The 27,481-nt window shown below is 48.1% G+C and overlaps 2 protein-coding genes across 2 annotated transcripts in view; both read left to right on the top strand.

Annotated features, from left to right (window-relative positions):
* Nucleotides 1-736, top strand: part of FAM186B (family with sequence similarity 186, member B) — a 21,764-nt gene extending 21,028 nt beyond the window's left edge. Inside the window, exon 7 of the mRNA XM_012653712.1 lies at nt 517-736. Coding sequence (XP_012509166.1) covers nt 517-706 — 190 coding nt within the window. The 3' untranslated portion in view covers nt 707-736. The remainder of the gene's footprint in view (nt 1-516) is intronic.
* A 17,192-nt stretch (nt 737-17,928) lies between these two features.
* MCRS1 (microspherule protein 1) lies at nt 17,929-27,476 on the top strand. Its single transcript, XM_012653699.1, has 15 exons — nt 17,929-18,026; nt 19,155-19,274; nt 19,795-19,933; nt 20,307-20,445; nt 21,040-21,198; nt 21,344-21,453; nt 22,332-22,440; nt 22,731-22,869; nt 25,458-25,533; nt 25,833-25,861; nt 25,979-26,071; nt 26,247-26,329; nt 26,476-26,563; nt 26,801-26,928; nt 27,028-27,476. The coding sequence occupies exons 2-15, from the start codon at nt 19,265-19,267 to the stop codon at nt 27,112-27,114; spliced, it is 1,389 nt and encodes a 462-aa protein (XP_012509153.1). The 5' UTR covers nt 17,929-18,026; nt 19,155-19,264; the 3' UTR covers nt 27,115-27,476.
* The last annotated feature ends 5 nt before the right edge of the window (nt 27,477-27,481 follow it).

The following is a 27,481-nucleotide window of genomic DNA, read 5'->3' as shown; positions in this document are numbered from 1 at the left end:
TCTCACTCTTGCTCAGGCTGGTCTCGAACTCCTGAGCTCAAACGATCCACCCGCCTCGGCCTCCCAGAGTGCTAGGATTACAGGTGTGAGCCACCACACCCAGCCGGCCTATCCATATAAATGAGCCTGATCCCTGCCACCAAGTGACCCCCAGGCTCAAAAAGAGACACTTGCAAGCCTATGGGTAGCCAAGAAGACACACGCCCACACCCACCCTAGTGCTGTGTGGGTGTGGGTGTGTGTCTTCAGCCCCAGAACATGTGCCTGGAAGCACAGGGGCTGCCCTGGGAGCCTCTTCCAGCAACTCTTCAGTCAGAGGAGCCCTGGGGAAGTGAGATTTAGAGTCAGTGCTGAGGGGAGGGGGCCAAGAAGGAGGGCAGTGAAAAACTCCATTTGAGAAGGGAAGAAAGCAAGGCCCAGAGTCTTAGGCCTTGTGGCTCTAGAGAGCTTGTTGCTTCTTAATCTTTCCCTCTCTAACTCTTTGTCTCTTTTTGCATTCTCTACTCCCACTCCCAGCCAACAGGGGAAACAGACGGAGGCCATCTGGAAGACTGATGTGGCCTCCTCCAGTCACCCAATAGAAAAAAAGACCCCTGCCAGCCTACCCAGGGACCAGCTAGGGGGACACCCAGATATTCCTCGGCTGTTGGTACTGGATGTGCATTCCTCCTGCCACAATAGCTTGATGCACCTCGAGGCCCGGTAAGATGCAGGGCTGGATGGTTAATCTGGATTCAGGGAGACCTGCCCACCAAGGGCAGGGGCCAGAGTACATATTGTCCCTGTCTAACATCCCAGGAAATCTCTTTCCAAACATTAATAATGATCTTATTTATTGTACCACACCAGACAGAGAGATGCTAACCTGACTCATCCATCTGTTGGCTGTCAGCTTGGGTCCCCACGCCAATGCCACTTTATTTTTTTAGAGACAGGGTCTCATTGTGTACCCTAGGTATGATCACAGCTCACTACAACCTTAAACTCCTAGGCTCAAGTGATCCTCCCACCTCAGCCTACCAAGTAGCTGGGACTACAGGTGTGCATGACCATGCTCAACTAATTTTATTTTTTTTTAGAGACTGGGTGTCTCTGTGTTGCCCCAGGATGCTCTTGAACTCCTGCCTTCAAGTGATCCTCCCTCCTCAGCCTCCCAAAGTGCTTGGATTACAAGTGTGAGCCACAGCACCAGGCCCCAACGCCATTTTAGTTCTCTCAAAGGACTTTACATAGTGTCTCAGAAGATCACTACAGGAATGTTTCCTTCACACTTGTTTCCTGGGCTGTGTATGAATTGTTCAAGAGCCACATCTTACCCTAGGCCTGGGGGTGGCTCTCAGGGAGAGTCAGGTATAGGAATGGGGGGATGAGGGAGACCATGAATTGCACGATAAACCTGAGACAAGGGTCATTTTCTTTTTCCTACCACCTTTAAGAACTGTCCCTGGAAAGAACAGCAGAGGGGAGGGAGACAGGAGTCAGTAGGCCAACAAGAGGCTTTTCTAGTGAGAAAAGACTTAGATCTCTTTTACTCTCTTGGCTTGAAGATGTCCCTACTGAAGACTCAAGACTCTTTTAAGGAATCTCTCTACATTACCAATCCCATCTGCCTCTTGTGGCCCTGCCCCTGCCCCAATGAAAGATTTGCAACGGGGATGGGGTACTGATGTGCCTGCCAGTCTAGAGCTAACCAGAGCCAAGAGCAGTAAGATGCTGGTGCTGCCCCATCCTCCACATGGGCACGGAGGGCTATTCGTCTTCCCTCCGTGGTTTGAGACACGAAGGAGACCGTGTTCCTCAAAAACCAGCAGATCTCCTTCTCCAAGATCTTTTTTTGCTTTGTCTTACAAGCGTCTCCCCTGGGCTCTCTGCCTGACAGGTAGAATAGCTGTGTGTCCGCAGACACCAAATGCTTTCTGCACTTGGAGGAAGGGATGACGGAGTGGCGTAGCAGCATCAAAAAAGGCCAGTCCCTGGCTGTGCCTCCACTCTAAAATAGGCCTGAGAGTCCCAGTGGGACTCTGGATTACCTAGTGAGGAAACCTGGTTTTCAGTTCCTGGAGAGTTTCCAAGGGGCATGTGTGTGTGTGTTGTGGGGGAGATCGTTGTTGTTAGTTGATTTGGATATAGCAAACAGAATTGAGGATAACCAAAATAGCACTATGGGAGAATTCAGTAACCCAGAAGTCAGCTGGGGCCTCACGCCACTGAGATCTGGCTAAACTTGCCCAGGGTCCTCCCCGGAGTGGGGCCTCTCCTCTCTGAGCTCCTTCTGCATCTCTGTTCTGCATCCCTGCCAGTGCCCAGGCCCTGCCCAGCATCTGCTTGAATCTGAGGCCAGCCCCTTTGCCCCCCCACCTATATAACGTGCACCGAGAGTATATACCAAGGGTATACCACTCCACTTCACCCGAACCATTTCATGACATTAGTAACTTTCTGAAAATTTAAGAAGATAATAGAGAAAGAGATTCACATGGAATGGCACCAAAGCCTCCTTTCTTCCCTTCATTTTCTCCCCTCTCTCTTTGCTAGAACATGCAAAATTCTAAAATTCATGTCTTACACAGAGCTGTTCCTCCCACACCTAGGCCTCCACTGGGATCTCAGCTTCAGCCTTAAGTACTTATCAAAATATTGTTCTCAGCAAAGACAGCTTCCCCTTTCCAAGGGAATTTAGGTGAATACAATCCCCCCCGCTTCCAATTCTGCACAAGTTTATTCAGTTTATCTCACCACCAGGTGCAGAGGCAGAGCCTGCTGCTTCTGTCTTCTGTATCCACATCTCAGGCTGGCACCACCTACTTGCGTGTCAGGCTGCTCCTCAACGTCTCAGTGCGGGGGCTCCCTGTATTGTCTTGGGATCCGCTATTGTGGCATGAGGATCTGTCAGTCTTTAACAAAAGTTCTCCATCACTGCCCAGGTACTGTTGCCTCAGGGGTGGTGGCCGTGCTGCTTTCTTTGTGAGTGCTCTGTACACGTGCCTTCCTGAGACACACTCTGCTTCCACTCCCAAAAGTGCGTCTTCCCTTTGCCACCTTCTCCTGGCCCACCATGAATCCTCACATCACTTGCTAGGTGGCTCCAGGTCACTAACCTCTTTGTGGTCCTGCCAATCTTTCCAGCTCCCCTGGCCATGTTGTCCAGTTCACAGCACCATCTCGTTTCATAACTAGGACCGACCTCATACCAACTGCCCCATTTTCCTGGTCTGCCTGGCACTGGTAGCCTGTCTCATCTCTGTCCTCTCAACATGTGGGGAACGGCTATTCATCTTCCCTCTGTGGTTTGAGACATGAAGGAAGCCACGTTCATCAAAAACCAACAGACCTTCTTCTCCAAGATCTTTTTTTGCTTTGCCTTACAAGCATCTCCCCTGGGCTCTCTGCCTGACAGGTAGAATAGCTGTGTGTGTGTCCACAGACACTAAATGCTTTCTGCAGCTGGAGGAGAATCTTAGCCTCGACTTTAAGTGCCCTGCCCTCCCCTTGCTCAGAGTCTATTCCTGCACAGCTGAAGTACATGTCAGTACACACATACAGACCCAGATGTGCATGAGCACAGACTCACACAGATGCCCAACATGTTGGACGCAAACAAGAGGGTTTATAAGCTGGTATCTGGGAAAGAGATTAGATGGGGGAGGGGAGGAGGAAACATGGATGGGTAGGAATGAGCAAAGAAGAATGAGGGGAGGGAAGAGAAAACATTCTGTGAAGACAAGAGGCAGATTCACAAAAAGAGAAGCAGAGCCTCTGGAATTCAGCAGAAATGTTGTGATGAGCAGTTCCATGTCCAGTCGAGTCTGGGCCCACCTCTGGACCCAACTCCCAGGAAGCTCTCGGGTAGGCTGGATGGGCACTCACATTCCCAGTCTCAGTTCCTCCCTACCTGTAACTGTATTAACTCTTTCAGTGCCTCAGTGAACCAAAGGAAGGAATGCCAGGAACTCATGGATAAGTCAGCTGAGCTTGTCCATAAAAAGTCAAGCAAGTCACTCCCTGGAACCATAAAAAGCTAGAAGAATCAAGACAGCCCCAGTCCCCACTCCATCCCTTAGCTAGTGATTCTCAAACTTCAGGGTGACCAAAAATTACATGAGAACTTGTTCCAAATGCAGGTTCCCAACTGGTGCTTTTAAACAAACACTCTGGGTATTGCAAAGTATCCTGGAACTTTGAGAAACATTACTTTCCTCCTTCAATCTCCAAATTGTACTTTTTTAATAAAATAGAGGTTGGTTTATTTTTAAATCTTCCGTCTCATTACTGAAATCCACACCTCCACAACTCATTTTTAGAACCCCCAAGTGTTGTTTCTGTCCTTTGGAAGCCAGCATGCTGAGACGGCCCTGATTAGTGCCTGGCACATAGAAGGTGTCAGTAACTCTTCATTTAATCAAAGATGTGGACAAATAAGTAACTGACATGTAAGTGATTTGAATGAAAGCTCAGAAGGTAAGAAAAAAGGAGATATCAAATAAAAGTCAGAGCCAAGTGTCACGGGGTGGGAGGCGAAGGTAAGTGTGTCTCTGAGAAGTGAGGACCAAGGTAGAAGAAATGGAGACATGGAGGTTCCAAACCTAGGTGGTGTGGGCTAAGGAGGCCGTCTCTGGCAGTCGTCGTTTGGTTCAGTTAAGACACTAACTCCATTCCTTCCGCCTGTGGGCACTTGCCCGCCTTTACTCTTCCTGGCATACAGTTACCTGCCACATCCCCACTCGGTCTCTACTTACCCAGGCACACCTGGCCTAGGGACCAGGCACAGCAAACAGGAAATGACGCTGTCCTTGGCGAACCCACATCCAGAAATTCTCTTTCTCAAGAATGACACCCAACTTTACTTCCAGCTTAATGTCGAGATTCCAGAAAAATGAAGATGATATGGGATGTGAACAGCTGGCTCTGTGCATGATGTCAGGATTTGATTTCTGAGCCACAGCTTAAGACAGCACAAGGATGCCTGGCGGGGGAAGCAGGTGGGAGGCATTCTTGATGCAAGTCGCATGCAGGGGACAGCTGTGGTGGCACGGGGCCCTTTCCAGCCTACTAGGGCCCAGGCTCTTTCTTTTCTAGAGGACTCACCCCAATCATATCCAACATATTAAGATGCTCTCACCTTAAACGTATTGCTCTGAGGCCGGGCGTGGTGGCTCACACCTGTAATCCTAGCACTCTGGGAGGCCGAGGCATGAGGATTGCTTGAGTTACGATGCTGCTGCTGCACTCTACCTGGGGCAACAGAGCAAGACTCTGTCTCAAAAGAAAAGAAAAAAAAAATTAAAAATAAATAAATAAATAAATGTATTGCTTTAAACGGTTTGAAAGGATTTTTTAAAATCTTTTAAATTTATAATACCATCAGGCTGAGCAAGTTAATGAAAGGATTTTTATAACCTTGCTTTAGAAATTAACTGGCTATGAGTAAGTTTATTCAATGTGTACCTGTCTGTGACTTCTCAGCAATCAGCATGCATAGAGATGACATCTAACGAGTTTTGTAAATGTAATGAGAATATTTTGAATATTAAATTTGACAGTGAATGAAACACACAAATTCTGTTTTATAAACATTATATATATACTTTTTAATAACATTTTGGCACCAATAACTTTTTTTTAATAAAGAAAAGAAATTTATTTCTTACAGTTCTGGGGGTGGGAAGTTCAAGATCAAGGGGCTACATCTGGTGAGAGCCTTCTAGCTGATGGGGACTCTCTGCAGAGTCCCAAAGTGGCTCGAAGGTGCAGGGACCAATAACAATTTTAAAGGTTTCATGTTTTTATAGGCTCTTGGACCTGTGCTTAAGGTGCCTACTGGCTAAATTAGCTCTGGTGATGGAGAACTTTGACTTACCAGATGTCCTCTAGCAAGCTCTCTGGCAAGCAGAGTGTCTGACATCCTGCTTTGCCAACAATTTCATCTCCTTAAAGGCAAAGAAGGCCTGGGGCCTGGATGGGCAAAGCTATGGAGCCAAGAGAGTTGGGAAACAAAGATATGTGTGTGTGTGTGTGTGTGTGTGTGTGTGTGTGTGTGTGTGTGTATGTGTGTGGTGTTTTCCTAGTGATGAGGTTTATTGATATTAATACATGAGCCTCATTATTTTTTTCAGAGCAAAGTTGACATATCTAGTCAAACAAGATATTGCCACTACCCCTAAAAAACTGAGGGAAGCCAAAGCACAGGAAGGAGTATTTCTTCCAGCCATATTTGGGGGTTGGCCAGAGCTCTGCTTGCATGGCCCATGGCCTCAGGAGTCTCTAAGATGAGGAACCAAAATTAAAAGGGGACACATGAGAAGGGTCTATTTTGGCCCTGTCTACAAAGAGGCATGAAGTGGAAGGGAGAAAAACCTTTTGAAAGCAGCTCAGGTATAGAGCCATGGAAGGGAAAGCCATGCATGGTCTGATGTGTCCCACATGAGACTGACTTGGAAAAATACAGAAAAAAGATGAGCATGACTCCATAATCAGAGGAGTCATCTTCTAAAAGAGAGAAGATGTGCATGGCTGAGGTGTAGCTATCAAGTGGGGACTCTTAAGTATCTATATGTTAAAGGATCTAGCCTAGTGTAAAAGGTGAACAACACGTATGAACAGATGAGGAATTTGAATAGAGAGCAGGAAATTATAAAAAAAGAAATGGAGGCTGGGCACAGTGACTCATGCCTGTAATCCTAGCACTTTGGGAGGCTAAGGTGGGAGGATTGCTTGAGGCCAGGAATTCAAGGCTATCCTGACCAAGAGTGAGACCCCATCTCTACAAAAAAAAATAGAAAAAAATTAGCTAGGTGTGGTGAGTAGTCCCAGATACTCAGGAGGCTGAGGCAGGAGGATTGCTTGAGCCCAGGAGTTTGAGGTTGCAGTGAGCTATGATGATGCCACTGCACTCCAGCCTGGAAAGACCCTGTCTCAAAAAAACAACAAAACCTCCAAAAAACCTTAATATCAGAGATGATGAATTTCTTTGACAAGTTTATCAGCAAACTAGATGAAAGCAAAGGAAAAAAATCTGTGAACTTGAGGCTAGGTCAACAGAAATCAACCAAACTATATTACAAAGAGAGTAAAAACAAAGAAACAAACAAGCAACCCCAGAAAAACCACCCAAGATGTGAGGGACAATATCAAATGGTCTAACACACATATGATCAAAGTCCCAGAAGAAGGGAGAAGTATTTGAAGAGATATGTCAAGAGATAGTCACTGAGAAGTTCCCAAATTAATGAAAGACAACAAACTACAAATCCAAGAAGCTCAGAGAACCCAAGCAGGGTAAATCAAAGAAAAACACACCTAAGCATATCTTAGTCGAACTGCTGAAACTGATGATAAGAGAACATCTTGAAAGCAGCCAGAAAGAAAAAAAAATTACATAGTAAAGTAAGAAATAAAGCCGTCTGCTCATCAGAAACTTTGCCAGCCAGATGGTTCCTGAGGCCCAGCTGTTTCCCTGCCTTATGGGTCCACAAGATAATCCAGTAGTCTTCTAGCACATTCTCCCATTTGGGGGCTATTAGACGGTGGCTAAGCTGAGCAGCTTCCCACAGGGTGTGGGCTCTCCAGTTCTCCACAATTCCTAGCCCTTCCCCTTGTATCACACTCAGCCTCCTCCTCGCTGCACACACGGGTGGTCCTGAGCTAGCTGGTGGATTCATCACCCCTCAAAAGCTATTTATTGGCTTTGAGTTGGGAGGAGGCAGAGGTAGTGGAGGCTGACCTAAATGCCCCTCAGGGAAGGCCCTGGGATCAGACTGTTGGCCCAAATTCTTTCCCTGGAGCTGACCAGCCTGGAATGACCAAAGCCTGAGTCCATGATCATTGCCATTGGTGGCAGCATCTGTATGAGGGGGGGCAGTTGTCAATAATTCAGGGGGTATTGACAATGGGATCAAGAAGATTCAGGTTTCCTCTCCCAAAGCCCCTGACCTAAGAGTCCCTATGCAGGTCCCTGTTGCCTCACTTTCTGGAAGTGAGGCAGGAGCCTTTACTGTAGGAGCCACAAGGAGGCAGCAAAGTGCTTGTTTAAGGGCCTGGGCAGGCCTGGATAGGGAGAGGCAGAAATCAAAGTAAAGCAACTGCTGAAAGCTGGCGAGGGTTCGTCAGAGAAGGTGCTGGCTAAGCATAGACAGCACATGCAGCAAAGGGAAGAGAAGGACATAGGGATTCCCGACCCATCCTTTGGACATCGAGATCCTGCAGGTCTGTGGTCCCCAACCCGTGGGCCGAGGACCTGTTAGGAACTGGGCACACAGCAGGAGGTGAGTGGAGGGTGAGTGAAGCTTCACCAGTATTTCTGTATTTACAGCTGCTCCCCAACGCTCGCATCACTGCCTGAGCTCCGCCACCTCCTGTCAGATCAGCAGTGGCATTAGATTTTCATAGGAGTGTGAACTCTACTATAAACTGCACACGAGGGATCTAGGTTGCATGCTCCTTACGAGAATCTAATGCCTAGTGATTTGAGGTGGAGCTGAGACAGTGATGCTAGCGCTGGGGAGCAGCTGCAGATTATCATTAGCAGAGAGATTAACAATGTAATAATAGAAATAAAGTACACAATAAATGTAATGTGCTTGAATAATCCCAAAAGCATCCCCCTACCTCATGGAAAAACTGTCTTCCATGAAACCAGTCCCTGGTGCCAAAAAGGTTGGGGACCGCTGCTGCAGGTGATTCGTGGTGGCCGGAGTCTTCTCTCCCTCAGCCTAGGACCACCTTCTCCTCTCTTGACCACCCACCCCCAGCAGGGTCCTCAGCTCTGCAGTTCAGAGATCTGTCCTTGCAAATGACTCTGTAGGCAATTATTTTTTAGGGACTCTGCTGGGAGGCCCTTCTTGTAGACTTCCTCAAACAGGTATCATGTCCTCATTCATTCATTCATTCATTCAACAAATATCTATTGAGCACCTAATACCAACCAATGTTTTAGGTAGTGAACACCTAGAAAAAGTGCTTCATGGAGCTTACATTCTATTGTTGGGAGGGGCACACAAGAAATAAAAATAAATTAGTAAAATACACAGCATGTCAGATGGCAAAAGGTGCCATGGCAAAACACAAATTTCAAAAGAGGGATAAAGTACCAGAATGTAGAGAGGTCATGGCAGGCCTCACTGGAGTGACGTTTGAGCAAAGACTTGAAGAAGGTGAGGAAGTGAGCCCATAGGGGAAGAGCACATTCAGAGAATAGCAAGGTGTCTGGTGTGGCTGGTACAAGTAAGCGAGTGAGTCGGGGAACAGAAGAAATGATGTGGGAGAGGTGACAGGGGGACAGATCACATAAGGCCTTGTAGGCCACTGTAAGGATTTTTTACTCTGAATGAAATTGGAGCCATTGCAGAATTTTGAGCAGAGAAGTGACATGATCTGATCTTCACTTCAAGAGCACTGGCTGACCACAATGATGAGCACAGACTGAAGGCTGAGATGGGGAAGCAGGGAGACCAGCTGGAAGCTATTACAATTCCCAGCCCATTCAGAAAGCTTAGTAAATGAGCTCAGATGCTACCCCCACACCACGAAGCCTCCCCTAATCCTCCCTAAGACTCTCCTTCTGGGGGCTCTTCTGCCTTTGTTCTGGCATCTCCTCCAGCATTTGGCCAAGCTTGCCTTTGCTCTGGGATTATTGGTGAGCCTGTCCTCAACCCCACAATAAAACTCTTTAAGAGCAGATGCCCAGTTGCTTTCACAGAGGGCTGGGCACATAGTAAAAACCAAGTCAAGCTTTCTCTAAGGAATGTTATCCCATCCCTCTTTAGTTGAGTTGCCTTACTCTTGCCTCTGAAGCTTCTTCTGGGCTGTGTTTCTGCGTGGAGAGCCCTATCTCATCGTGTTAAATGCTTAGCCACCATGATAGCCCTAATGCCTTCTGTTAGCCACACTTCACAGAACCTGGGTACAGTCATGTTTACATGACACAACTTGACACTGGCCCGCAAAGGCAGCCTGTCAGAGCTGGCAGGAAGCACACAGAAACCCTTGTTTGCCAAAGCTAGTGGCCTCTCTGGAGGCACCTGAGAGCAAATTAAGTGAGCAATTACTCATTTATTGATTTCTTAAACATTTTTGAGCACCTACTATGGTGCCATGCTATCTACTAGGCAGTGAGGGCACAAAAGTAAATAAAACAAACTTCCAAGGAGCTTTCTTCAAATACGGGGTTCTGACTATATGCAAAGTGCTGGAGTGGCTACAAAAATAAATAAAACTAGGTTCTTGTACTCCCAAGGACTCACAATCCGTCCACCCACCCACTCATTCAGCATCTGCTTACTAAGTGCACTGTGCCAAGTGCTAAAGCTGTAATGATGACATTGGGACACTCCAGTGTGGAGACAGAGTAGTAGAAGCCGGCACACAGTACAGGGCAGGAGTAGTAATACAAGTACAAAGTGAAACGGAAGATAGGGGAAGGAGATGTTTGTTGCAATGAGGGTCTGGGAAGGCCTTCAGGGCTAAGTGGGATTTCAAAGAAATGTTGAAGGAAGGGCAGAACTACCACAGGTGGCAGGGGTGGGCAAATCTGGGAAATCCAAGGGAAAAGAACACCATAAGCATAGAGCATGTTAATGTTACAGCAAGTGGTCAGCGTGGCTGTAGTTCCACGGGTAGAAGCCAGGTGTTATAGGAGATAAGCTCAGCTGAGATTGAATTTGGATAGGCTTGAAGCATTTTCCCCTGAAGGCAGTGGAGAGCCACTGATGATATCTGAGGAGAGGAGTAGTGGCACCATATCTGTGTTTAGATAGGTAGCTGTGGCAATGTGGAGAATTTAGAGAATGGATACAGGGAGAGGTTTGAACTTCAGTAGTGTAAAGAACCAGTTATGATTGGTTTAACTCCTTCATGCCCTTATTTGTATACAGACATGTCTATTAAATGCAAAACCTTGTGCTGACTGAAGGTAGGGTGGGACAGACAGGGAGGAAACAAAGAAAAACAAAACCCAGTTTATGTCCTCAAGGATTTGAAATCAAGTGAGAGACATAGACCAGTAAAACCCTACCATACTCTTCCCTAAACTTCTGTGACGTGATGCTCTTCTTGGTTTCCCTCCTGTATCCCCGTGCCCCCCAGCTCCTGTAGGAGTTCATTATCTTCTGCTGTTTTCTAGGGGCTGCCCCAGGGCCTGGACTCTCTCCTCTCCTCATGCCACAGGATATCCCAAGATGACTCCATATTCCCCATGACTTCAAACATCAGCTATATGATGACTGCCAAATCTATCCCCAATTCCAATCTCTCTCTCGAATCTGAGCTGTATATGCAAAAACTCAACTGAACATCTCAACTGGTTGCTCACTGGCACCTCCAACTCAATTCATCCAAATGAAACTCATTATCATTCCTTCTTACTTCCCCCTAAACCTGTGTCTCTACTTGTACCCCCATCTCAATGCATAACCATCAGCCTCCAATCACTGCCAAAGCCAGAAACCAGGGCAGCATCGGTGCCTCATCTCTTGCACCCGTTCATCCAATCTATCACCAAGCTCTACCCAGTCAATATCTTAGGTGTCTTCTCCTCAGTGACTACCTTAATTTAGGCCACCAACTGGTCTCCCTGGCTCTGGTTTTACTTTTTCAATCTATGCTCCATACTACACCAGAAAAGATCAAAATGCAGATCTCATACCACACCCCTGCTTAAAAACTCTTTAATGGCTCTTCATTTTTCTTAGGATAAAGTTTAATCGTGGCCTATACTTTTGTGACAACTCTTCAGGCTGGTTGTAAGATACTCCACTGTATGGATGTACCATAATTTACTTAATTAGTCCTCTAGGGATAGACGTTTGGGTTGTTTCCAAACTTCTGCTACTATAAACAATGTTATAGTTGATAATTTTGTATATAGTTTATTTTGCACAGGTGCAAGTATATTGGATTGGAAATTATATGCATTTATAATTTTGACAATTATTGACAAATTATAGTTCTACCAACAACATGAGAGGGCTTATTTCCCCACAACCATGCCAAGGGTATATTGCAAAGATTGGGATTTTTTTGCCAATCTGTAGGCGAAAAATTATATCTAAATGTAGTTTCAATTTTCTCGTGTTAGTTTGAGTATTTTTTCAGATGTTTAAGACTCATTTATCTTTCTTTTTCTGTTAACCATCCCATTTTCCTATTGGATTTTTGTTCTTTTTCATATTGATTTGTAGCGATTTTGTATATATTAAGCAAATTAGTCCCTTTGTCTATGATACAAGTTGCAAATTTTCCCCCAGTTTGCCATTTGTCTTTGTTTATGGTGTTTTTTGCTCTGCAGAAATTATGGATTTTTATGTTGACAGGATTTGTCTTTTTTTTTTTATGGTGTGAGAAATTTTGTGCTGTTCTGAAAACTACTTTCTCCACTATGACATTATAAATTTATGGTTTTATTCTTTTACATTTATTTAAACACAATTGATTTATATGGATTTATTTTAGCGTAAGAACAAAAATAGAGATACCACATTATTTTGTTCCAGGTGGCTACACAATTATCTCAATACTACTTATTGTATAATCCATCTTTTCCCTACTGACAATGCCATCTCTATCATATACTAAAATTTTTAATGTCTTGGGTTTATTTCTGGGCTATTTTGTTCTCTTGATCAAATTGCCTATGCATGTGTTAGTGTTCCCTGAATGTTACTATTTTAGTTTTAACCTTTTAATGGTTTAATATCTGGTAAAGCTATTCCCCTTGCATTAACCTTCTTTTTCAAAATGTTCATGGCCATTCTTGATGCAAAAATTTCCATATGAATTTTATATTCAAGTTATGTAGTCTTTGTATTTTTATTAGATTTGTGTTAAATTTATAGATTTTTATGGAGAGCTGACATCTTTATGATAGTGAATCTTTCTACCCCAAAATAGAGTATGCCTTTCCACTTATTCAAGCCTCCTTTTGTGTCCTTTGGTAGCATTTTAGTTCTGGGCACCTAGATCTAACATATTTACTTGTTAGGATTACTCTTGGTAAGTTTACTTTGTTGCTGCTGTTATAAATGATACATTTTATTTCCTTATACTTACTAATTGGCTAATGTCCATTGTTTTGTTTTGGAGACAGGGTCAGACTCTGTTGCCAGGGCTAGAGTGCAGTGGCTTCATCATAGCTCATGGCAACCTCGAACTCCTGGGCTCAAGCAATCTTCCCGCCTCAGCCTCCCAAAGTGCTAGGATTATAGGCATGAGCCTCCACACCCAGCCTGTTCATTGTTTTTTCCTATAGTAATTTGTACCCATTTTGCTAAAATACCTTATTTCTACTAGTTTTTCAGTAATTGTTCTTGGATTTTCCAGGTAGGCTATCATAAATATTTAAACTCTTCTAATTTTTATATCTCATTTCTCTCACTTCTCTAATTACATAAGCCAGTACTTCCAAAACAATGCTAAATAAAAATAGTCACAAGGGTCATCCTTGTCACACACCTAATTAATGGGAATAATCTAGGTTTCTTCATTGTGTGATTCTGGCTTTTGGAGTGAGATGTATAGATTGTGTCACGTTAAAAAAGTTGCATGTTTTACAAAGTTTTATCTGTGATTCTCTAAGTTGGAGATTTGATATTTCAGAAAGTTTCAGTCTGTGTACAAGACTCTTCCTTTGCAGATGGTTTCTGTTTCCTTAGAGAAAAAAACAGTATATAGATATCAAGTAAAGTATATGTAGAGTTAAATTGCATTATGAATCTAAAGGTAACTTTGTACTGGTCAACAACTTTATTAAACTTAACTCCCTAATAAGACAAAGTACTTGAGCCAACAGCAGAAAAATCCTGTGTCCTCTGACTGGGTCCCTGGAGCTAATAGCCCTGGGTGAGAGGGCAACTGGCCCTCCTCTAGTGGACAGGAGTGGGGAGGGACTGAGCTATCAAAGTATAGATCTTAGACTCAGACCACCCGACACGAGACACTGAGACCCAAGCCTTAAGAACAGTAACAACAGCTAACATTTTTCGAACATTTGCTATATACTACCTACCTGTTTAAGTAGTAAATGATTAACTCCTCAGAACCATCCTATGAAGTGGGTATTATTATTTCTCCACAGATGAAACTGAAGCACAGAAGTGTAACTTGCTCAAGGTCACAAGCTGGTAGGGGATAGAGACAGTTTAAAACCAGGCATGGGCCGGGCGTGGTGGCTCACGCCTGTAATCCTAGCACTCTGGGAGGCCGAGGTGGGCGGATTGCTTAAGCTCAGGAGTTCGAACCAGCCTGAGCAAGAGCGAGACGCCGTCTCTACTAAAATTAGAAAGAAATTAATTGGACAACTAAAAATATATAGAAAAAATTAGCTGGGCATGGTGGTGCATGCCTGTAGTCCCAGCTACTTGGGAGGCTGAGGCAGAAGGATTGCTTGAGCCCAGGAGTTTGAGGTTGCTGTGAGCTAGGCTAACGCCACGGCACTCTAGCCCGGGCAACACAGTGAGACTCTGTCTCAAAAAAAAAAAAACAAAAAACCAAAAACAAAAACAAAAAAACCAGGCAGTTTGACTCCAGAGCCTGTTCTTAAAACCACTGTGCTCTAATCACCCAGAAGAAGGAGCGGGGGTCCCTGAGCAAAGATCCAGGAGGAACCATGAATGTGGTTTCATGAATGTGGCTCCACTATAAGCAACATCCATCTCAGGGAATGGGTGCCAGACTATGAAAGAATATTCTAGAGCCAGTGATGGTTAATTATAACTCTAAAGTCCAGATGATTGGTACCACTGCTAACTTTTCTTTTCATCCACATTCTTCTTTTTGTTTCTTTGGTGGCGCCTCTTCCTTTACCTTACTTTAAATGCTAGTGTGCCCCATGTGGTGGTCCTGGATCTTCCTCATTCTCTGTCTACACTCTCTCCCATGGCATTCACATCCAAATCTTCATGATAATGACTCCCTAACATATATCTCCTCTTCCCTGACCCGACTAGTGTGTCCGCCTCTTCACTCAACACCTCCACCAAGATACCTTACAGTGAGTAAGGCACCTCAAACTTAATGTGTCTAAAGCAGAACTCTTTGTTTCTGGCCCTATACAAACCTGCTTCTCCACAGACTTCTCCTTTGCAGTAAATTTATTTAAGATACTTATTCAACAAATATTTATTAAGCACCTCCTATAGCAATGAACAAAACAGACAAAAACCCCTGCCCTCACAGAGCTTATATCCTATTTCTGGGGACATATAACAAACAGAAAAAAATAAGTAAATTACATCATACATTAGAAGAGAATAAGGGTTAAGGAGAAAAAGCCAGGAAGAGGTAGGGAGTACAAGGGATGGAGACTGAAATTTTTAAGGGCAAGTGAGAGGAGCAGGAGATGAGATCAGAGAGGTAACAGGGGCTAGACATGAGATTTTATTCTGAGGAAGATGGAGGTCTTTGAACTGAGGCAGGACATGAGTAGATTTCCACTTTAATAGGAATGCCTCGGCCGCTGTGAATAAACTGAAAGAAAGACAGTGATGATGAAACCTGGGAGACCAGTTAGGGAACTCCTGCAATAGTCCAGGTGAGAGATGAAGGATGATGGGGAACTGGACCAGGAGACAGTGGAAAAGTTGGTAAGACAAGACCAGATTCTGGATATATTCTGGAGGGGCTCTATCACCCACCCAGTTTCTTAGGCCAAAAATCTAGGTCTCATCCTTGATTCTTCCTTTTACTCATATCCCATATTCAATCCATCGGCAAGTCCTTGTGGCTCTACTCCAAAATACATCGAAATCACTGTCTCTGTCCATCCGCACTACCCCTCCAACCCAGGTAAATCGCCTGAGTTTACCTCTCACCTGGACTGCTGCAATAGCCTCTTACCTGATCTGCTTCCTCTTTTGCCTCCTACAATCCGTTCTTCACAAGCAGCCAGAGGAATCATTTAAAAAATTAAATCATATCATAGGATGCCCTTGTTTGTAATCCTTTAAGAGCTTTCCAATGCAGTAAGAATAAAGGCCAAAATCCATACTGTGAACTACAAGGGCTGACGTGATCTGCCCCTTGATGACATTTCTGTTCTCATCTCCTTCCCTCTTTTTCTTGATCAACTTTCTTGGGCCATACTGAGCTCCTTCCCGTTCCTCAAACTCACCAAACTTCTTCCTGCTTCAGAGCCACAGCTGTCCCCTCTGACTGGGTCATCTTACCCCAACTCTTCAAAAGAAATGGTCCCTTATCAACCATCAAATCTTGGCTCAACTGTCACCTCTTCAAAGACAGCCCTGATAATTCATCTGGTATAGACACCAGTATGCTATATATACTACAAAACTCACAATCTTAGGCAAGAAACCCCTGCATCCATACAGTAAGGGTGCCCAGGTCTTTTTTTATCCAATATTAGAGAGGACTGAGAACCAAAGAGGAAGTTTGAGTCTCCAGGAACCATAAGGAAGATGGTGGAAGATGGGTGAGCAAAGCTTTGACCACCACTTTTCCTACTGACAGTGAATCTTGGGGTAGGGAAGTACCTTAGGCAGCTGGGAGCCAGGAATTTTCCTCTCTCCTCTCTTACTCAAGAAGTTGTGTATTAATCTATTTACTTTATTCATTATAAAATATGTGCCATGTATAGAAAAATTGGAAAATAATGAAAGAAAAAAATTACTGTTTCTACCACTTGGACATAAAATATATTAATATTTTGGTACATTTCCTTCAATTGTCTTTTCCTTTGTATGTTTTTAATAATTATCAATTTATATATACTTAATATATTAGTAATATTACTGTTTTCTATATAATTACTTTTTATAAAGATTATTTTATTGGTTGTCTGATATTCTCAAAAGATTACATCATAATACATTTAACCAAATGCCTGTTAAAAAAAAAAAGAAAACTCAATCTTTCATGAGAGATAAAATAGGTATGTACTCATTAAGCAAGTCTACGGGGCGGTAAATGAGGTGGGGACTTTAAAGGAGAGGGCTATCATACACTGTCAGGGCCACAGGGCCAGCCTCTTACTTGACACCTGAAATCCCTTGCAATATCCAGGTGATGTGTGCTTGACACTTTTGTTAAAGAAGCTGTCCTAGTTGCTGGACAGCTTGGGAATTGGATTTTCCTTATTCTGAGCTGAAATATGTTTCTCTAAAGCTGCTACACTTTTGTACCCCACAAAGGAAGCATAAAACAAACAGAACCACTCTTTTAGAGGACAGTCTTTCTAGTTTTCCCAGGCATCTCTCATAGCCCCAAACTCCCAACTTTTCCTATAGGCTCGTTCTCCCATCCCTAAATTCCTTCCAGGGTACTCTAATCTCAGGGTGCTTCCATTGGTCTTCTCTCCTACCTTCTGGCACCCACATGAGCCCCCGGTGTTACGGTGGGGTCGGGCTGACGGGACCAACTGGGCACCGCTCCTGCTCCCAGGGTCTCTACCTTCTTAGGAACGTGGCCCAGGATACTCTGCTTCTCAGACGGTAACTTCCCTGCCCCTTCTGTACACCACATCTCCCTGGCTAGAGCGAGCTCCTCAACATTATCTCTCTGCCTCGTGCCTAGCGCAGAACCTGACAGAGTAGTTTCTCTACAACTGCTGGCAGAATCAAACAATGCATAATTGGTCCTGGGAAACCCTCAAAGACTCCTATACCTCTTGGGAATTCAGAAACCGAAATCCAGTCTGCGGCCCCGCCCCACCCTATCCCGCCTTCGGTTCCGCCCCGCCCGGCATCGCCTTAGCTCGCCCAGCTTGGTCTCGCCCCAAGTCTCGCCTTTCCCTTTAAACGCTCGCTCGAGCAGGGTAACCTCTCCGGTGCCGATAATCCCTTATGTTTCCATATATTCTGTCCTAATTGGGAAAGCTTTTGCATTCGGCTATCAGCAAAACAGTGACACCTTCAGAGCCACGGCCACACCTCCTTCATGTCCGTTCCCAGGACGAGCCGGAAGAGATTGCCCAGCCCCTAGTTCGTAACCCGGAAGTAGACGTAACTCACGGAAGCCGGCTTTGGCCCTGCGGCTGCTGCTGTCGCCGCGGAGAAATTGTTGGAGCTGGCAGCCTAGGAATGGTGAGACCTCGCGGTTCGCCTCTAAGGGTTCTGAGCGGAGTTGGGGGTGAAGTGGAGTTTCCCAGAGTGCCGCCGGGGACGACTCCCCACAAGGTTTGGGGCCCCGCCCCAGTAGCGCCCCGAAAATCTGCGCATGCGTGGGCCGGACCGGGCCAGAAACTGGCCCGAGGTGTTACGCATGCGCAGAGGTGGTGTGCAGAAGGTGGGGTGAGAATTGCCCTGAGAGTTAGTCCCCCACCCGCGCCACCAGCCTATGGGTCTTAAACCAAGTCTCCGAGAGCATCGAGGTTCACTTGATGCTCTGCTTTGAGTTGTAGAGCTGACTTCATCACTGCCTCAGTCTGCCCGCAGGATCAGGCCCCTTCGCCCTCTCCTCAGGTGTCACGATTCCCAGTCATATCCTATGGAGCCACAGGACGAGTGCACCTGAGGATAGGGCCAGAACGCTGTTAAAAGCCACCCTGGTCAGCAGGGGCATGGATCTGCAAGTGGAGCGCCCCAGAAAGTCCAGCACCTGAGTTCTCCAGGGTATAGGAGCTGCCCTGTACCTCACCCGCACCCCTGGAGCGGTTGATACTCCGACAGTTCCCAAACTGCGTTTTTTGACTTTCACAAGGTACTGCTCACTAAATCTTCAGCAAAAGCTGCAAATGAAAAAACAGACAAACAAAAAAAGCCCCGATGAGATGGACTGGTTGGAGTCCTATCTCTCTTTCCTTTTCCCAGCTTTGGCCTGGGAGGGGAAGGATGATGCTTCTGAGCTGACTGGGCAGCTGATGAATAGAAAAAGTGAGCCAAGAATCCTTTGTCTCTTGCTAGTTTGTAGTCAAGGTGCTTAACCTGCAAGTTAGGAGTAGAATTAGAGGGGTCCGTGACCTGCTGCGATAGTATGTGTTTGTACATTTTTCACAAGTCTGTCGTTTGTATCATATTCTCACAGGTGTCAGAGACTGTCAGAAGGCTACTGGTTTATAAGAGTAATACTGGCAGAGTAGGGCCTTGTGCCTCTTTCCTCTCTTTGTGTCTTCCCTAGCTTATGGGACCCTGAGGGACCTGAGCCAGTATAAAGAAGATGCGGCTGGCCAGTTGGAAATCTGAGCCTCAGGGAGCCTCATTTCTCCTTCACAGAATCTCCTCTCAGCCTCTAAGCTCACCTGGTCAGAATCCTTGGATGACCCTGTGGGACCCTTCCTCCTAGCCCTGTGGTTTGGAACCAGTGGCTTTGGGACTGTAAGAGGATGGACAAAGGTAGTATGAGGCTGGGCCAGCTCCCCAAATGCTCGGGCGCCAAGCATCTGCTGATTCCAACCCATGCCTGGCACGTGTTTCTTTCGGTCCTGGCTGGGTATTGCCACCTCCCCCTGGGCCAGCACCACCCACATACCTGTCAGCAAAGCCACAATTGACTGACTTGCTGTTGAGCTGCCGCTCTTTGGCATGGCTGCATTTTGATGGCAGACAGCGCAGTTATGCGCAGAGCCTGGTGTGTCGGCATCACTAGTCTGACCTGAGTACCATGTGCTGCACGACATGACACATGGCACTGGGGGAACTGCCCAGCGTGGAAGGTCTGGGCCAGGTCTGAGCCCAGATGGGATCTGGATGGCCAAGGAACTCCTACCTTAAAAACTCAAGTGTCAAGGAGGCAGGGGAGGGGCCAAGAGGGCTGGCAGGAGAAGGGGGTTTGAGGAGGGGTCCCATGTGCCGTGGCTGAAGGCACAAGCTAGGCACTTAGGAGGCCTTGAGTTCACCGTTTCTTTTTTTCTAGATTCTCAGGGACTGCTAGATTCATCCCTGATGGCATCAGGCACTGCCAGCCGCTCAGAGGATGAGGAGTCGCTGGCAGGGCAGAAGCGAGCCTCCTCCCAGGCCTTGGGCACCATCCCTAAACGGAGAAGCTCCTCCAGGTAATAAGGGTTTGGAGGGCCAGGGACTGGGAAGGGGAAGGTCTGTAGCATTAGGTGCTGCATGGCTTTGCCTCTGTTGGGAATGGCTACCTAAGCCCCTTTGGGGAGTAAGCATTGGCAGAGCCTTGTGCTTTTCCTGTCCTTACTAAATCCCTCCCCACAGGACTGAGGGCTGGGGAGGAAGATCCTGGGTCCCCCGTGAGAAGTCTTTGTGGTGCAATCCCCTGTCATCTGAGCCTAGCTCTGGTGTAAAGTGAAAGTGCCCAGAGCACTGAGCACCCTGCTGGGAATCTACTCTGTTCTGGAGACTGGGAGTGTGTGAACAGCTACCAGGGAGGGGTAAGGAGTGCTCACCGGGCAGGACCCTCCACAGGTTCATCAAGAGGAAGAAGTTTGATGACGAGCTCGTGGAGAGCAGCTTGGCAAAGTCCTCTACCCGAGCGAAGGGGACCAGTGGGGTGGAACCAGGGCGCTGTTCGGGGAGTGAACCCTCCTCCAGTGAGAAGAAGAAGGTGAGGGATTGGGAGATGCAGGGGATGGGGTGCAGCGCCAGATTTCATGTTTCTCCAGAACTTTCGCCAGCTGTCAGGAGCCCTGTAGAGGACCACGCTGCCCTAGCCCTGATCTCAGATGCCTCCCTCCTGGGAACCCATCTCTCCCTACTCCCCCTTTTTTCCTGCATCCCCCCACCCCCAACGCTGCCAATGCAGCCTGTATCACATTCTGTGTGGGAGGCATGGAGCGTGCATCTATTCTGGGAGCAGACAGCCTGTTCCCAGCATTGCAGGGTGTAAAAATAACCCCCAGGTGGCATTACTCTGGCCCTAGACACTGCATCAGCAGTGTTTTCCTGGTATCCTCCTCACCCACCCTTCACTCTGGGGTTGGGGGTGCCACCAGCAAAGAGAAGACCCCATATGGTCAAGGACTATGTAGAAGTGATTTGGCGGGGGCGGCGGTGGGGGTGCGTACTAGAAAGCTGAGCTCCCTTCCTGTGCTTCCTGTTGTTGGCTGGGGCTGCCACAGAATACCTAAAGCTCTAGGCCCGAGGCCCCAGCTGCCCTGATGTCTTCTTTGAAATCACTCTATTCCTGTCCTCTGCCCAGGTGTCCAAGGCCCCCAGCACTCCTGTGCCACCCAGCCCAGCCCCAGCCCCTGGACTCACGAAGCGTGTGAAGAAGAGTAAACAGCCACTTCAGGTGACCAAGGATCTGGGCCGCTGGAAGCCTGCGGATGACCTCCTGCTCATCAATGCTGTGCTGCAGGTACTGCTTCTCTCCACAGAGTTAGTGTCCTTTCCTCAGCCTCCAGTTCTCAGCCCCCAAACTAGCGCAGCAGGGCCCTATGGGTGGCAAGGGAAGGGTTCTTCCCAGTTCTAAGGCTGGAGCAAACCTCTCTGCGGCCTTGCAGACCAACGACCTGACATCCGTCCACCTGGGTGTGAAGTTCAGCTGCCGCTTCACTCTTCGGGAAGTCCAGGAGCGCTGGTATGCCCTGCTCTACGATCCTGTCATCTCCAAGTGAGTGGGGCTGGCTCTAGCAGTGGGGAGGTACTGGGGACACCGGCTCCTGGAGAAGAGAGAATCGTACCATGGCCCAAGGAGCCTTGCATCCTTGGGGGTGATACCAGGCCCTGCCAGACTTCAAAGGCGAGCTTCTTCCTACCTCCAGCCCTGCTAGTCCTTGCCAGAAGCAAGAATATCCGAAAGCAGAGGAAGTAGCATGGGAGAAAACCCCCAAATAAATGCCAGGAGCTCCAGTTCCATCATTGTGTGCATTGCGGCTTTGGGCAGGTCACCTCCTAACCTTCCCACAGTGACCTCTTGCAGTTTCTTCCTCCTAAGAGGAGGGAGTTGAACAGAACACCAAAGCCCCTTCCAGCACTAATAGCCAGGCTTCTAAATAAACTTATGTACACACACCACACACTCTTCCTCCTCCTCAGTCACCTAGTTCAGTGTCTTCAGAGCTTGATTGGATGCTTATCGCCCATCTTTTCCTTCTCCACAGCCCCTGGCACCACGTAAGCTATAGCCACAATCTTGATACACCAGGAAACAGGCCAGGCTCGCCTTGGGAAAGAGGAGGTGGTAGGCAGTGGCTAGGGGTGGCAACTTTGGCCAAGTAGGGAGGAAGGGCTTGGGAGGGAGCAGTAGCTGGTCTCAGGATCTGCCTCGGGACTGGGCATTAAGGGGACATAGGAGCCTCAGTCTTCTGAGTTACCTGTTTATTTGTTTGACAAACTCGCAGGGCCACGGGTGCTATGCTAAGCCTTAGGTTCTTCCTATTGAGGGCCTTGCCTCTAGATTTGGGATCTCAAAGACCTTTACGTTTAGGGGAAGTAGGAACCCTAATTGCTTGACACCCTCCCTTGCTCTATGTGTCTTCCCTTGTCCAGGTTGGCCTGCCAGGCCATGAGGCAGCTGCACCCAGAGGCCATTGCAGCCATCCAGAGCAAGGCCCTATTTAGCAAGGCTGAGGAGCAGCTTCTGAGCAAAGTGGGATCGGTAAGGCTGAGGACTGGGAAGGTTGAGGATCAGGGCAGGGGGAGAGTTGGACCACCTAGGAAACGAATGACATGGGGTGCCCTCCTCCCCACCCACTATCCAGATGCACACATGTGCAAATGTACCGACATCTGCAGGGGCCTTTGTGATGGGGGCCTTGGGAGGAGCCAAGCCTGGCTCCTGGGCTGTTTTTAGCTTCTGCAGGAGACTGGGGCAGGAGGTAGGGGTGGTAAAGGTAGAGGCAATTGTGAGAAAGTCGAGATGCCCAGAGCATGTTTCTTGCCCTCCAGACCAGCCAGCCCACCTTGGAGACCTTCCAGGACCTGCTGCACAGACACCCCGATGCCTTCTATCTGGCCCGTACTGCCAAGGCTCTGCAGGCCCACTGGCAGCTCATGAAGCAGTATTACCTGTTGGAGGACCAGACAGGTAATGCCCCAGGAGCTGGCAGAGTGGGGAGCGTGCGTGTGTGTGTTTGTGTGTGTGTGTGTGAGGTAGTCTGGGCATAGCTGCTCTCAAGTGCCCTGTAGCAAATTCTTCAGTGGCCCCCAGCGTCTTGTTCACCTCACTTTCCTTCCTTCCAGAGAGAAAGTAGTTGGAAAGGTCTTTGGCATCATGGCAAGGGTAGCCCAAATTGCACGGAATCCTGGGCAAAAAGTACAAATAGCAGAGTTGTCTACCGCTTCCTGTTTTTTGGGTTTTTTTCCTGACATATTTTACCCCTACATAAATAATACATTAATAGATTTTTTTTTTTTGGAGACAGAGTCTTGCTCTGTTGCCCAGGCTAGAGTGCCGTGGTGTCAGCCTAGCTCACAGCAACTTCAAACTCCTGGGCTCAAGCGATCCTACTGCCTCCTTGTAGCTGGGACTACAGGCATGCGCCACCATGCCTGACTAATTTTTTCTATATATTTTGAGTTTTCCATCTAATTTCTTTTCTATTTTTTTAGTAGAGATGGGGTCTCGCTCTTGCTCAGGCTGGTCTCAAACTCCTGAGCTCAAACAATCTGCCCGCCTCGGCCTCCCAGAGTGCTAGGATTACAGGCGTGAGCCACCGCGCCTGGCCTGGGGTCTCACTCTTGCTCAGGCTGGTCTCAAACTCCTGAGCTCAAACAATCTGCCCGCCTCGGCCTCCCAGAGTGCTAGGATTACAGGCGTGAGCCACCGCACCCGGCCCATTAATAGATTTTTTATGAGTAACATTCAAACATGAGCAAAATTCACTGCTCACTCTTTCCTTTGTTTCCCACCCTAGAGACAATAACTGCTTTTTTTAAGCTTTTCTGCCCTTTCCTGTCTCCATTCTTCCATCTCTCTTCCTCCTCTCCTCCCACCAGGCAGTCAGTGCTGTCAGGCTGCCCTCAGGCCATTCAGAAGTGCCCACTGGGGCTTCACACTCCTCCATCTGTCTTTCTCCTTCCCCAAGGACCAGAAAGCTCTCTGCTTCCTCTCTTCCCTCATCAACAAACTCTCCCTCCTCTAGTGACAAATGAGTAGACTGCAGGAACTCTTCAGTGGGACCGTGGCTCAGGTTCCTGTGTGGTACAGGCACACTCTTACTTGCTGAATATTACTGCCCGGTGCCTTCTACGTAGTCCACGTAGCTTTTCACACAGTGCTGAAGTGAAGCTTCAGCTGTGCCCTTCACCTCATTTCCAGGCTCCTGCAGCTTCTAGTTTGGAAAAGACATTCCTACAGGGAGATTTTAGAAAATCTTATCAGAAGAGGCCCCATCTTTCATGCCTAAGGACCTCTGATGTGAGTGCTTCAGGGGCAGCCCTCTTTGTTCCTGTAGCTTCCAAAGTTCTGCTTCCTCAGACTCAGGCATCACTGAATTCCCACAGAGACACTGGATAAAATTTATTTTTACTGCTAAGGCTAGCTCCTTTGTCATTATTTTGGAAGTTATTTCGTGTCAAGTTACTTGTTAACTGAAAGCCTTATCTTAAAAGTTTTATTTTTTCCTTCAAGAGTCTTTATATGTGGGGATTTGGTTTCTCCTTTGCCAGTTAGAGCTGGGCGTCCCTAGGAGCAGGCAGTAGACACTTCCGAGCTGCCAAATCAGCTGACCGTAGGTTGGTGGCATATCAGACAGCTCAAGCAGGGGTGCCCCAATCCCTGCGTCCCCACACAGTCTGACGTAAGCGGGCCGAGGAAGGGAGCATTGGCAGCCCCACGTAGCTGCCCTCACTTCCTCGGCCCACAGCCACGTGGCCACGAGCTGCCGCAGAGCACACCCTGCAGCCTTGGGAATGGCTGGCCTACAGGCAGAGATTCTCAGATATTTCAGGCCCCAATCCCTTTTACATTTTGACCAGGAAAAAAACTGAAAAACTTTCATGAAGCAATGTTTATCCCGAATGTGTCCATGGGCTCTGATGTGATTCCTATTCCATTTCAGTTTTTGAAAAAATAAAACTATTTGCATGACCCACTATCAGGTCATGACTCACAGATTGAAAAACAACTGGCTTTGAGATGGGGCAGCTCCCCACTGGGACATACTTTATAAGTGGGTCTTGACTGGCATGTGCCTCTCAGCCCCTTGCAGAGTATGGCAGGAAACTCTGGGGAGCATGTGATGTGGTGGAGGGAGGAGTTTGCATTTGGAATCACAGAGCAGGGCTTGAATCCTGGTTCCGTCCCAAACTAAAGCGAAATAGTTGAGCTCCCCCCAACCCCATCTCTTTTCTCATCTGTAAGATGGAGCTGCTAATAGTGCCTTCCCTACTTAAGGCTATGTAATCAAGAGCCCTCCACACACTGAGAAGCCCATACAAAAGGTCAATTTTAATTTCCTTCCCTTTCTAGAACTACTTCTGCCCTTAGCTAAACCCACGAATGCTATGTGCTGAGTTAGAGCAAAGCCTCACCTGGTGTGCGCTCCCTCACCTGGGTGGCGTTCTCCGCCCAGCTCAGTCTTTGCAGTTTGTCCGCGTGGCTCAGTTGTCTGCTCAGCAGCCTGGGCTTGAGTAGGACCCTCGGTGCTCACCCTTCCTCTGTCATTTGTTCAGTGCAGCCGCTGCCCAAGGGGGACCAAGTGCTGAACTTCTCCGATGCAGAGGACCTGATCGATGACAGTAAGCTCAAGTGAGTGGCTGGACCACAGGCAGGGGTGGAGAGAGCTGAGTCGCTCTACGTAGAGAGCTCCTGTCACAGCAGGTGGTGCTTGGTCCTCCCTGCCGTGGCCTCTCCCCTTCTACTGGGGCCCTCTTAGGCTCATGCCTTACCCTCATCCCCACCCCAGCCCCAGGGAAGGAGGCTAGGCCAAGGCTACATACAAGGCTTTCTAAGCATCTTGGCTGAAGGGGCTGGGGAGACCCCAATGAGTCCAGTAGCAGGCGAGCTGAAAGTGGAGCCTGATTCACCCTTCTCTTTTCGCCCCACAGGGACATGCGAGATGAGGTCCTGGAACATGGTAAGTGTGCCCTGGTGGGACTATGAGGGAATAGAAGTTTCTGCTGGCACAGAGAGGACCAGTACAAGGTGCTGGTGGCCTCAAGGTGTCCTTCCTTATCACCCTACCTCACCCCAGAGCTGACAGTGGCTGACCGGCGCCAGAAACGAGAGATTCGGCAGCTGGAACAAGAACTGCATAAGTGGCAGGTGCTAGTAGACAGCATCACAGGTGAGGAGGCCTGGGGACCAGAAGGCTCACTCTTCCACATCCTTCACCCCACCCTAGCTGTATAGACCCTTGTTTTGCAGGCCCACCTCCTTTCCCTCACAGACCTTGCCCTGGCTCCCTGCCTTCCACTCTGGCCCTCAGGAGTGGGCTCATCCAAACCCTGCTCTTCCCCCAGGCATGAGCTCTCCGGACTTCGACAACCAGACGCTGGCGGTGCTACGGGGCCGCATGGTGCGGTACCTGATGCGCTCTCGTGAGGTGAGGCAGGCCCTCCCCGCCCCACCCTCCTCTGTCACTGCCCTTTGTCTAGCCCTTGATGTCTCATCTTTCCCTGGTCTGTGTAGTGTGTGGACCTCCTCCCCCAGCTCCTCAGGTCCCAGCCCTCACCTGCTCCATTTCCCCAGATCACCCTGGGCAGAGCGACCAAGGATAACCAGATTGATGTGGACCTGTCTCTGGAGGGTCCGGCCTGGAAGATCTCCCGGAAACAAGGTACCAGCTCCTGCCCCAGGAGGAAGCAGTGTGAGGATGTTCCTCCCGGCCTCTTGTTGCCCTGTCCAGCCCCGGGGCTTGGGGGGCTTGGTGTCTGTTGGAACCCTCACAGACCAGCTGAGGCAGGGCCTGAAGGAGCTTAACTTGGGACCTCTGGGTGCCTTCTAGCTCCTGTCCCTGGGCTCCTGGCTCTCTTCCGGCCTCCCATCACCTCCCTTTTCGTCTCTACTTCCACAGGTGTCATCAAGCTGAAGAACAACGGTGATTTCTTCATTGCCAACGAGGGCCGGCGGCCCATCTACATCGATGGGCGACCTGTGCTATGTGGCTCCAAATGGCGCCTCAGCAACAACTCTGTGGTGGAGGTGAGCTGGGAGGGAGGTGGAAAGGCCAGGACGAGACCTAGGTGTGGTGAGCCAGTACGTGGTCCCACCTCTGACCTGAGCCTCCTCTCCCTGACCCAGATCGCCAGCCTGCGATTCGTCTTCCTCATCAACCAGGACCTCATTGCCCTCATCCGGGCTGAGGCTGCCAAGATCACACCGCAGTGAGAAGTGGTAGCAGGAACCCTGGGCTCTCTCTGGCCTCAGTTTCCCCTGCCATTCCAGCCCCCTTGAGCTGGGAACTCAGGCTCCTGGAAAAACCTTCGGCCCAGGGTGGGCAGCAGGAAGCCCAGCTGCTGACCCACTGATTTGAGCCTTGGGGGAGAGGGCTGGCACTGTGAAGCCAGTAGAGGCTGGGACCCTTGGCTTCCCTGGAGCCAGAGCCCCTCCCCCTCTTTCTCTCTCTGCAGACGCCTCTCCCTCTCCTCCCCGATTGCCACCTTCACTCCCGTCTCCAGCTGGTTAGCGTCAGACTTTTCCTTTATTGTTTTTCTTTTGTAAATAAAAAGCACCAAGTTCCAAAGTAGTTTCTTTT

This window comes from Propithecus coquereli, unplaced genomic scaffold (assembly GCF_000956105.1).
Source record: "Propithecus coquereli isolate 6110/MARCELLA unplaced genomic scaffold, Pcoq_1.0 Scaffold111, whole genome shotgun sequence".
NCBI lineage: Eukaryota > Metazoa > Chordata > Mammalia > Primates > Indriidae > Propithecus > Propithecus coquereli.
The sequence above is the reverse complement of the archived record's forward strand: the minus strand, read 5'-3'. Positions and strand labels throughout refer to the sequence as shown.

Bases quoted from the DNA above. Each gene is read 5' to 3' on its own strand.
- MCRS1 (XM_012653699.1), top strand. The intron at 26,330-26,475 runs GTGAGGCAGGCC...CCATTTCCCCAG, and splicing joins ACCTGATGCGCTCTCGTGAG to ATCACCCTGGGCAGAGCGAC. The intron at 26,564-26,800 runs GTACCAGCTCCT...CTACTTCCACAG, and splicing joins GAAGATCTCCCGGAAACAAG to GTGTCATCAAGCTGAAGAAC.